We start from the raw sequence: 11,745 nt of genomic DNA, 5'->3' as shown, positions 1-11,745 counted from the left end.
ATAGTAATAAGATATCACGATTTCATTATAACATTTTGGTGGGACTGGGAGCACGATTATTTAACTTAACCGAAACCACGGATCACTATAGTTATAGCGCTCAGATGATACCACGGATTAATATTAATATTAATCCACGTATTAATCCGTGCCAAAAAGTATATTGCAATATGGAAGTATGTAATGTTATTAATTAATAATTATATATTATATATTATAATATAGAAAATATAAAACTGCGAGATCTTGCTCGAGCGAGTTACGTTTATAATAAATTTATAAACTAAAATACCTACGCAAGTCACAGCCAAAGACAATTTAAATATAACGTTGGCGTCACTGTCATCGTGATATCGTGTTATAGCCGCATAACCTACTTTATTTTCATTCTCAAAAAGTTAAGAAAAATAGATAAATATATATTCATGTGTGTATATATATATGTATATAATTTACATACATATGTATATACTATACAGTAATTTTGTGTACATTTTGTTTTCCCAAATTTTCGTAAATTTTTTTTAATTTTGATGAGTGATTTTTATCGAATTATGTGTTATACATACATCCCTTAGGACACTGCCTCATACACTTAAAAAATGTGTGAATGTGAGACATGTATAGAGTTTTCAAAGCTACTGAAACCATGTATGTATTACAAATATCTCCTAAAATACACTTTTATCCGGTTAAAATTATTATTTCTCTTACAGATAGAGATGCAAGTGCAAAGAACGACTTTAGTTGTGTTATTCTATCAAAGTCTGAAGTGAATCAATTGGTTGTTTTTGTTCAGGCTTTTATGCAAAGGTAAGCAAACAATTATAAAATATTGATACTATTTAACACTATTTTCTTTATTTTACAGACAATGTCTTGGTGGATTTCAAGATAGAAAAAACTATGAACAGTTTCAGTGGATTACACAATGTTTTGTTTTGTTAATGACTAATTTGTTAAAATCTTATAAAGGACAAGATAATATTATCTATCCAGCTCGTGACGATGATGATGCTGAGAGTAGCCGTAAATGGGAAAATTTACTAGCAAATTTCAAAGACGAAGGTGAATAGTTAATGTTTTTTTTTAACTTAAACCATAATTATGTATATTGTATTTCTGATGGATAAATGTGTTAAGTGTTTATTCATTTTTTTTTCTATTTTAATGTAATATTTATATATTTTTTAAATTATTTTTGTAGAGTTGCAATGGACATTAGCAGAAATGGAAAAACCGTTACATCTCATGACAAAAGTATTTTTGATGAACTTTCCATTATATGTAGCTGTAAAACAATACCCACATTACAAGACAGAAGAAGTAACTCAACAAGAAGTTTCAGCGATGAATCATTATTGCGATGTTCAAGAAATCGATATGCCATTACTACTTTTAAGAACAGTCAATATGTTTTGCCGGTACTTTATTTTATTTTATTTAATTCTTGCCTATTAAGTATAAACCAAGCATCTTATTTATTTAGGGTTGGTGGATTGGAAGCAATTATGTCTTGTTTTGATTATGAATCATTGCCATTAACTATTGCAAATCCAATCGTTATACTTGCTTGTAATGTAAAACTGTGGCTAAATTATCACACTAATGTTCATGTATTTGTTCCACTGAGGTCAAAAGTTTTAAGATTTATGTGTAACTTATCTGATAAAGAATTGAGAACTCCTGCAGCTAAAACTATGGCTGGTAAATATATTATTTTTAAGTAACAAATGCAAATAAATTTACGAAAAACCGTTATATTAATTTTCTTTATAGATTTTATGTGGAGTTCAAACAAGGATGGTCATACTTCTAATTTAGATAAAGATGGTCTTGAATTGGCTTTTAAGTATTTTACATCCCCAACATTAACAATGAGGCTAGCAGGAATATCTCAAATTAATAGCCATATAGGATCTTTAAATGAACTTGTTCATGTAACTGCAGCAACATTATCAACATCATCACAATCCAATGATATGGTTACTATTGAACAGATTGGACATAATCTAGCAACTTGGCTTGTACATCGTAAAATTATATCTCATGTGTTTGGGCCAAATTTGCATGTTGAAGTATGTTCTGTTAAGAATTCTATTATAAATTAAAATTAAATTAATCAAAATGTAAATATTTTTTAGGTTATTAAACAGTGTAGTATTACACTTAATTTTTTAGCATCAGAAGGTAAGATTACTAATGAACATATTGATACTATTTGGCAAGCAGCACAGTTAAAACATTGTAGCAAACAAGTTTTTGATTTATTACCTGGTTTTATCAAACACTTAGAACCTGCTCCTGTTTTACATTTATATCATTTACTAAGAAAACTAGAACCAAAAGAGCACACTGAACAAGTAAATTTATACATTAAACAAAATATGAATCTAAAAAATGTAATTCTATTTATGTTTTATAGAGCTTATTCTTAGCATCAGCTCTTACTAAATTTATTTGGTCAAGTATGGCAACTACCGCACGAACTCATGAATTTTCTATTCCAAAAATGTCAAGGATTGTAAATATACGTGATGGCCGTAGAATAGCTCGTTCAAATGATATGAGTACATCAGAAAATAGTGCTAGCCTCAATAGCAATTCCGAGGGTGAATCTAGTGATGAACGAAGTGATATGAGTGATGGACCGACTCCTAGAAAAAAACCTAAAAAAGAAAACATTTTTGCTTACTCTGATAATGGTAAGAGTGTTCAAGAAATATTAAGAATATAATATCATAATCATTTTTTTTTTTAGAATCATTAGTTCTAGAAGGAGCAAAAATTGAAGAACTAGATGAAGATTTTGATATTAATGAAAAAGATATTATTAGACCATCCAAACCATTAGGTATGTGCAAAATAAGGCATTGTGTTAGAAAGAAAGCAATGAGAGATACAAGAATGAGAGTTATGAAACCATGTAACTCTAGTGATGAAGATTCAGATAAAGTTCAAATAAATCATTGTAAACTAGTAAAGGGAACCAAACTTCAAAAACCAAGAGGAAAAATTAATAACCGTAAATTACATGTTTTTAATACTATAATAATTATTATTTTTTATGTATGTTGTTAATGTTTTAGACAAAAAAATACGAAATCTTAAAATGAGGTGCATTAGAACTGATTGTACTGAAGATGATTCTGAGTCTGATGGTGATGAAGATGACGACGAGGAAGATGAAGATGAGGATGAAGATATTGAAGATGAAGATAGTGAATCAATGGAAGCTATGGAAATTGGTATATCGCCCATTGATACTACTTCAGATCAGCAGGTACCATCTACACTTATGAATAGACAAATGCTAGAAGATTATAGTGGAGATGAGAATAGTATGTCATCTCGTATGTCAAATAAATCTGACAAAAATATGGCTGATTTTGATGGAGAAGATTCAGGCTGTGACGAGGAATTGTTGCAACTTGCAGCACGTGCTCAGACTCATTTATCAACACAGCAGTTAAACCATATGGCATTCCATTCTAATTTCCATACCAGTAAAAACGTGCATCCTTGTACTCAAAATATAACTACAACAATATCTAACCAGTTCAATATAGAAAATGTTTGTAAACCTGGTTCGACATTATTGTGGGATTTACTTCAAGATGATAATATTGTAAGTAATATAGACACAACATTTGATTCATATATTCTTTACATCTATATACATTAAAAAAAAAAAAAAAAATGATATCAAGATATTATAATTATTTTTGAATCGTTAAATTAATTAAAAAAGTGTACTTAATTTTTAATTTAATTAATAACTTTATTTTTTTTTAAGTGTATTTTCAACGCTTACTTCAAGTGTCAGAATTTCTTTCAGAAAATATTATGAAAGATATTTTAGCAAAATATACTTTAAAATAAAACTTTTGCCATGTATACAATTCCGCTCATTCCATTAATAAGCTATTAAAAAAAAAAAAAAAAAATAATATTTGAAAAGTTAACTTGTTCAGTACATATTAGTGTCAATAATCCACTAAAAATCTATCGAAATACCTAATTAATAATTTATTTATATTAATCAAATCTTAATAAATATATTACATAAAAATTAATTTTAAATTATTTTAATTATATTTATAGTCAAATGTAAGATAAAAATAATATTTAATATGTTATTAATGTGTATTATCAATTACAAATATTTTATATTTTTTCAGACGCTCCTAGGTGAATCATTAGCTTTAGAAGCAGAAAAAGCATTGTTTAATTTGGTATGCTTTAATACTGATCGTGCCATCAGAATGAAATTCATTGAAGGCTGTTTAGAGAATATACAAAAAAATAAGTATGTTTAAATATTTATAATCTTTTTCAGTTTTTAAAAACTAACGAATAAATTGTAGTTTAGTAAAAAGAATTAATAACGTTGCATGTTATAATACTAACATTTATACTAAGCTTATATATTATGGACAAGTATGTTACTATTATGAGTATTATGGATAACTAATTTTTGATAGTGTATAAATTATTTGTATGTATTTTGTTTTAGATCTGTAGTTATTTCATTAAGATTATTACCTAAGTTATTTGCATCATTTCATCAATTCCGAGGAGCTTCATTGGCTAACCTTAATGTTGGAATGGATACTCGTCAGGTGACTCTTTGGGCTGTTAAACATCACAGTATGATTGATAGAGTATTTAACAATTTTCGAGAGTACTGTAAACAACATGCCGATAACTTGTTTGAAGATTCAGGATTTTACTCTCACCAAATTCATATAGAAGCTAGGTTACAATTTTTGACTCATATTTACTCTTCAATTGGACTTCCAGATACTATTAAGTAAGGACTTAATTACAATTTAATAAAGAGAATGGATTTTAAAATGTTAAACTCTTAAGGTTAACTATTGATGAACTGGATACATTATGGAATTGTTTGGTATCTGATGAAGTTTGTCGGGATGAATTATTTAATTGGTTATTACGACAAGTCCGTTGTCGCGAACAACATACATTTAATGTTGAAACATTGACACATTTGTACTGTGAAAAATTGTTATCATTAGCTCCAGAAAGTTATACTATGACTGCTCTTAGTTTATTTACACAGCTATGTAATATGGCCCAACAACAAGTATCTAGTGATTATTTGTTGTTAGCAAGAAATGGTCATGCAGCTGCTATGGAACACTTATCAAGAATTGCATTAAAAGCGTCAAATAATGGTTAGTATAAGAAATAATATTTCAAGGCTCAAATTAGAAAGAAAAATTGTTAAGTATTAGTTAAAATTTGAATGTGAAAACTACATTACATTAAACATAATTTTTGTGGCTTGGCGTGGCGCATTGGCTGCTACCAGTCGCGGAATGATACTGAGAGTAATTAACGCTCACTGCTACTAGCTCCCGGAGGGTGACCTTGCTACACATATAAGTTTTTGCTTACCAACTGTAACAATTGTTACAACACCTTACCGTACCAACCTTACCAACCATAATTTATAATCCCCTACAACAGCTAATGGCCATAGTCGGCCGGGCTTAAGTTCAAAAAAAAAAAAAAAATATATAATTATATTTGGCGATTCATTTAACATATTTATTTATGAATACTTCTTATTTCTTAATAATGAAATGTTTTTTTAAAGCGGCCATTTTTTTCAATGTTTCTTCTTATGTATTAGTTATAAATTATTATTGATATGTTAATTATTAAATTATTAAATCAATTTGGTTTCAGATGTAAGCATGGCTGCGATACAATATATAAACAACTATTATATGATGAATCTACAACTTGATAAAGAAGACAAGTTTATTAGTGAGTGTGTATCAAATTTGTCAGTAGCTGCAGATACTTTGAATGATAAAGAAGAATCCAGTCTTCTTTATATACAACGAGCTCTGTTACTATTAAAAACTCACTTAGAAACATTTAAGAGAAAGTATGCTTATCATTTAAGAAAATGGACTTTAGAAGGGCATGGTATTATGAGTCATGTAATTCAAAATGATAAAAATGCAGCAACAATTCGATTAAATATCAATCCTGCCATGTTAGATGAAAAGTTAACTCTTGATATGCCTAGTACAGATTATATAGCTGATATGAGAGCTGAAATAGCTCATTGGTGGGAAAGTCAAAATGATAATTTAACTATTCAAAAATTACCTACAGATGGTAATATACGCATGATTGCATTAGGTCAAGAAATAACATCAGATTTTGATGAAAAAACTATTCAAGAAACTGGATTAAAAGATAACCAAGTAAATAATTTTGAAGTAATCTAGGTGACAAGTAATTTTTTTTAAATATTTATTTTAGATTATATACTTATCATTAAGTACTACTCGTAAGAAGAAACTTGGTGACCAAGATTTACCAGGGTCTGCACAATTTGTACCAACTAAAGAGAGTTCTCCAACATTATTGCTTTTACGACCTAAAAACTTTGAAGTACTGTTTGGTCTCATGCATACTCTTGGATCAATGAAAACAATTGACGAAGAAGAAGTAATTATTTTATATTCTTAATTTAATGGAGGGATCAAAAATGTTTTTTAAAAGTTTTAAAAATAGTCATGTAAAACATTTTTAACTAAATAAAAATGTAAATATAATTTTAAAAAAAAATTACAATATCAATTTCAAATTTAGAAAAGTTAAATTGAACGAAACCAAGTTAGGAAAGCTCACTTTTCGAGTGTAATGAATTCCTGGTTTCTACGTGTAAGTTTTTCAACCTTAAACAAAAAAAAGTTAAATGGAAATGCTATTTATAGGCATGATATATATTTAATTTTAATTTTTAAATATGATTATTTTAACAAGTATGCTAGGATGACGTCTCCACTCAGAATCATTTTATGTATGCAATGACTTATAACTGAATTCAAATATAACACATCTATTGCAGTAACATACTAGACAACTATTGCACACTTTTTTAAAAATGTATATTAATAAATTAAAATTATTACTCATAATATATAAAATTAAAATTATTTTGTTGATTTTCATTTGAGTGATGCCTAACTTAGTTATAATGATATGTGGTCAAATAGTTTGATAGGGTTAGTATAACATTATTTAACATGAACGGAAATAATTGCTGAATTTTAATTAATTCAACTAATTTTTTAATTTATATTTTAAATTTGAATGTGATTGTTATGTATAGAATGAATTATTACACGGAAGAGCTCAAGTATTATCAAGAAGTGTTTGGGATATTTTGACTATACTTCCAACTAGTCCCTCAATGTTAGAATGTTTTAAACACTTTCCAACTCATGAACCAAAAGACAAATGTCAAGTTTGGTTAAAGAAAGATTTAGATCCATCAAATTTACAAAAATTAATGTATTCATTATACATTGTCGAATCATTAGTTCAGGTGGGAGTTGAAAAAAATTCAGATGAAGATGATATATTGCCAGAGGTATGTTTAAATCATAAACAATATCCCTTACCCTCAGAGGCGTTCTCAGGAATTTTCTATGGTGTGGGTTCTGAAAATTTTCTAAAATTTAACATTCCGTAAACAGCTTAAAACAAGTCAAAATATTTTGAAAATTTTATCAAGTATAGCCATATAAGAATTGATAAAATATAGAAAATGATAATATAAACAACCAGTGAAAATTTCAAGTATCTACGGTCATTTGTTTTAGAGTTACACCAAAAACCAAAAATCGATTTGGTCAAAAACCGATTTAGTGTAAAAATTCCCAGTTTTCCTTATTTTTTTTTCTCGGCGCTTTTCAACACTAATGGGAGTATAGGATTTTTACCTCCCAAAGCACCAACTAGATTCACTTTGCTATTGAACAAGATACTGAAGTTAAAAATCGAAACGTTATTTCGACTACTTATCGTGTACACAAAAAAACATCATTGTAAATTCAATACATTCATTTATTTTTATTTATAATATTAATTTAATCACTTAATCAATAATCGTGATATTGTTGGTAAAAAAATATTAAATTGTAATACGTATATGAAAAAAGGTACGGCCGATGGGAGGGTTCAAACCCCAGGAACCACCCCCCCCCCCCCCACTCATCTCCCCTGTGAGTACGCCACTGCTTACCCTTTAAGAAATCATGTTTTTATAAAAATCTTCACACTTAATTCATAGGTATCAACAAATGGATTATCTAGTTCATGGGGAGAATATTTCATTGAAAAGGGAGGTTTAGAACATCTCTTTACTATTTTGTTGTCTGGTAAGTTGTAGATTTCTAGCAAATAAATTAAAAAATTGTATTGAAATACAATTAAAAACAATTATAAAATAATTGTAGGTACACTTCAGGGTAACAGTGAATGGCATCAAGATTGCTTGGCTCATTTACTTAAATTACTCTGTCAACTTGGTGTGTCACCAAATGATAGACGACAATTAGATCAATTTGAAGGACTAGGGTTTGATCCTTATTTTCGACCAAGAAAATCACACATTAAAAAGCAAGCTAATCTTGTTGTGCCAAAACTTAACAAAGTAATTTTTTCAATACATTTTATAAAATATTTTTTAATTTTACTTTTAATTTTATTTTTAGGAAATGTTAAAACTTATGAAGATAGATTTGGTTATACCTAGATTGATGAGTATTTTAAATGAATTATCTTATCCTGGACACCCAAAAGATATAAAAACCGGTTTTTGGGGCCGAGCTCAAGTTATTCATTTTTTAATGACTTTGGTTTTGTCATGGTCTCACAGTGTAAATGGTATTTGCGAAGCACTTTTAGAATCTAACCAGTTCTCCATGTGGCTTTGCAATCTTGTTCTTGAAGATCCGGATCCATTAGTTAGACATGAGATATGTGTTGCGTTATATCGACTTTGTGCTGTACCCCCTGCAAATCGTACTGCTGCTACATTACTATTATCTCAGTTAATCAAGTTCCTAGATAAGGCCGAATGCATGCAACCACAAAATATAAGACATGAAGTTAGTAAATTTAAATTATTAATTTAAATTTCATTATGTTAAATTATATTGTATTTTAGAATTCAATGAGAATAACTGATGAAGATAAACTTAATTATGGACCAGCTTGTCGGGATTATTTTTGGCTTATGTGTCGACTTGTTAATTGCTTACCAAATGACATCATTCAAGGTAAATGTGTGAAAATATCTATATTTAAACAAATGTGTAATCTGGATTTTATTTTTTAGAAAGTATTAAATTTCCACCAAAATGTATTATTGATATTGAAGCATTGGCTATACGTGTTTGGGAATCAATTGCATCTAGAGATTTTATTGAGACACATTATAGTGGCCTTCAAGATGATGGTTTGATTGGGCTCTTAAATTTAATGTCAAATATACTAGGACATAAACCCCCTTTTAAATTCAGTAAACAGAGTCATAACGTTTTGGACACAGTATGTATTAAAAAAAACTCAACAAATAAAAATTAATTGCTTTTTATTTTAAAATTCTAGGTTTTTGAGTTTTTGTTTGCTTTACCCGATCCTCAGAATCGACAGTTACCCAAATGTAAATCTGAAAGTGCTCGATCTTCAGCTTATGATTTATTAGTTGAATTAGTAAAAGAAACTCCTCAAAACTATGAGTATTTATACAAAAAATTATTAGAGCAACACAGTAATGGTAAATATTTTAAGGGTATTTTTTTACACATATTTATTTTTACTAATATTTTTGTAGATTTAAATCGGCTTCCATATTTATGGGATTATTGGCCTCATGATGATGGTCGATCTAATTGTGGATACGTTGGCTTAACAAATCTTGGTGCCACTTGTTATATGGCCTCCTGTATGCAGCATTTATTTATGATGCCACAAGCAAGACGTTCCATACTTGAAGCAAAATGTGATGAATCTAATAAACATGCATCCATATTGGTTGAGCTTAAGCGAATGTTTGCTTATTTATTGGTATGGTTGATTTACATTAAGTATATTTAATTTTAGGGACCATATTATAATTATAAATGTGTAAAAATGCTCACTTCATCCAAAGATTTATCTATCTTAAATTTACATTTACTTTTTTTTGTCTGATGTCTATATTTATGTTGAAGATAACAGGGAATCAGAATGTTTGTTTAGTGATTATTTTTTATTTTTCATATTTCATATTTCATTTGGAAGACAATTTGTTACTGTTAATTTTTTATATATCCTTAATTTCTTCTTGTATCTCAGATTTCAGGACAGTCACTAGCCACTATTCATTTATCCTTTCTTCCTAAAGTATTTTTATTTACTGACGACATAAAAATATTTCACAATATAAAATCGGTTCTAGATGTCTACCCATCAGATCTTGATGCCATCTTTGTTTTTGGACACAGTGTTGAATCTTATTCTTAACATCAGCAAATATCATTCCAAGTTGTTCCTTTCCAGGAATCGTTCCTATGCATAATCTCTATTCCCTTGAGTATGTAGATGTCATCTAGCACCTAGATTATTATATCCTATCTCTTTTAAACACCATATAAATTTGAGAGATTCTTTAGTATTTAGTATTCATAGAGCGTAACATTCTTGCTACCTGTCTCTGCACTACACCACTATAGATTCTAGAGTAGGAGTTGTGGTCTGGCATTCTTACTTAGCGTGTAACTAACTGCGCTTTGAACGAGCACAAAATCGCCATCTTTTCTTTGCAGCCTTCTAATTAAAAATGTATTTTCTACGATATCCACTGCACTCTTTCCTGAACAAACCTTGATATTCCTCCTCTAGCTTCTTGCTGTGTTAAATCCGACCTCGTATTAATCTTCTCCCTTTTTAATGGTACTCTATATGCCTCCGATTTACCAGCCTCTCAGTTTATTCTAAATTTAAAAACTGAAAATTTTAAAACCAATCAATTTATTGAAAAACGTTTTTATTGGAAATAAAATATTAATTAACACTTAGGGCCGTTCTTAAAATGTCCAGTTAAGTGTCGGTTAACGCTAACCGTCTGATATCCAATTTTGGAACTTTTCTACTTTACGGGACACCCCCTTTTTTGGTCATTTTTTTGGGGAACTTAGTCATATTTTTGACGAAAAAAATGATGGTGAAATCAGAATTTAGCGCTCGTACTTACTTTTGAAGTTATAGCTAATTGAAGTTTTCTGTTTATACTATAATCCTTAAATACCCATTTTGTGTAACAATTTTTGTATTGGACTGTTGCGCAGTGGTAACTTTGATGTGAAAGTAAACATAGGATTAGCGGTTCGAACCTTGGCCAGGACAAACTTTTTTTGCACTTTTTGCAAATAAAAACATGTGATTGCTCCTTACGCCTGCCGGCTCCAGTCGCCGAACTCGAGGTCCTAATAGTCCGCCTAGGAGTGAGGGGGGAGACCCCTTCGGGGAGTTGGATAAGTGTAGACCTAAGCTAACTTAACGGGTACCCTAACGGATGACCTAACCTATTGTTTGACATATATAGTAGTGCTATATAACAGATGTATACTTACCTATTAGTTACACCAATAATAATAATAATAATGAAAATAACACAGTACTATAGTCCAATGAAAATTTGGTAATTTTTAAAGTTATTTAACATACTATCTACTAACTTTGAAGTGCTATAACTTCGTAACTATGTCTGAGCGCCAAATTCTGACTTTACCATCGTTTTCAGCGTACTTAACTACTTAAGTTTCAATAATAAAAATTGCAAAAAAAAAGGTGTCCCGTAAAGTAGAAATATACCCAAATCTTTATGCGACCTACAAAGTGTTAATTTCTTTTAAATAAAAGAAAAAA

The 11,745-nt window shown here is 29.2% G+C and overlaps 1 protein-coding gene across 2 annotated transcripts in view; it reads left to right on the top strand.

Moving 5' to 3' along the window:
* Window positions 1-465: 465 nt before the first annotated feature.
* LOC132945525 (ubiquitin carboxyl-terminal hydrolase puf) overlaps window positions 466-11,745 on the top strand; it is a 24,029-nt gene continuing 12,749 nt past the window's right edge. Inside the window, exons 1-23 of one of the 2 annotated variants that reach the window (XM_061015301.1) lie at window positions 466-651; window positions 717-813; window positions 872-1,068; window positions 1,208-1,424; window positions 1,490-1,707; window positions 1,780-2,078; window positions 2,145-2,363; window positions 2,426-2,705; window positions 2,762-3,025; window positions 3,090-3,628; window positions 4,182-4,309; window positions 4,517-4,813; window positions 4,873-5,198; window positions 5,716-6,245; window positions 6,304-6,492; window positions 7,160-7,420; window positions 8,123-8,210; window positions 8,289-8,485; window positions 8,547-8,942; window positions 9,002-9,113; window positions 9,173-9,384; window positions 9,445-9,613; window positions 9,671-9,903. In XM_061015301.1, the coding sequence (XP_060871284.1) occupies window positions 603-651; window positions 717-813; window positions 872-1,068; window positions 1,208-1,424; window positions 1,490-1,707; window positions 1,780-2,078; window positions 2,145-2,363; window positions 2,426-2,705; window positions 2,762-3,025; window positions 3,090-3,628; window positions 4,182-4,309; window positions 4,517-4,813; window positions 4,873-5,198; window positions 5,716-6,245; window positions 6,304-6,492; window positions 7,160-7,420; window positions 8,123-8,210; window positions 8,289-8,485; window positions 8,547-8,942; window positions 9,002-9,113; window positions 9,173-9,384; window positions 9,445-9,613; window positions 9,671-9,903 (5,517 nt within the window). In that variant the 5' untranslated portion in view covers window positions 466-602. Of the gene's footprint in view, window positions 652-716; window positions 814-871; window positions 1,069-1,207; window positions 1,425-1,489; window positions 1,708-1,779; window positions 2,079-2,144; window positions 2,364-2,425; window positions 2,706-2,761; window positions 3,026-3,089; window positions 3,629-4,181; window positions 4,310-4,516; window positions 4,814-4,872; window positions 5,199-5,715; window positions 6,246-6,303; window positions 6,493-7,159; window positions 7,421-8,122; window positions 8,211-8,288; window positions 8,486-8,546; window positions 8,943-9,001; window positions 9,114-9,172; window positions 9,385-9,444; window positions 9,904-11,745 lie in introns of both variants that reach the window. The other variant, XM_061015300.1, reaches the window with a different exon arrangement.

Source organism: Metopolophium dirhodum, chromosome 5 (assembly GCF_019925205.1).
Source record: "Metopolophium dirhodum isolate CAU chromosome 5, ASM1992520v1, whole genome shotgun sequence".
Taxonomy (NCBI): Eukaryota; Metazoa; Arthropoda; class Insecta; order Hemiptera; family Aphididae; genus Metopolophium; species Metopolophium dirhodum.
This window is presented reverse-complemented; position numbering and strand designations above follow the sequence as displayed.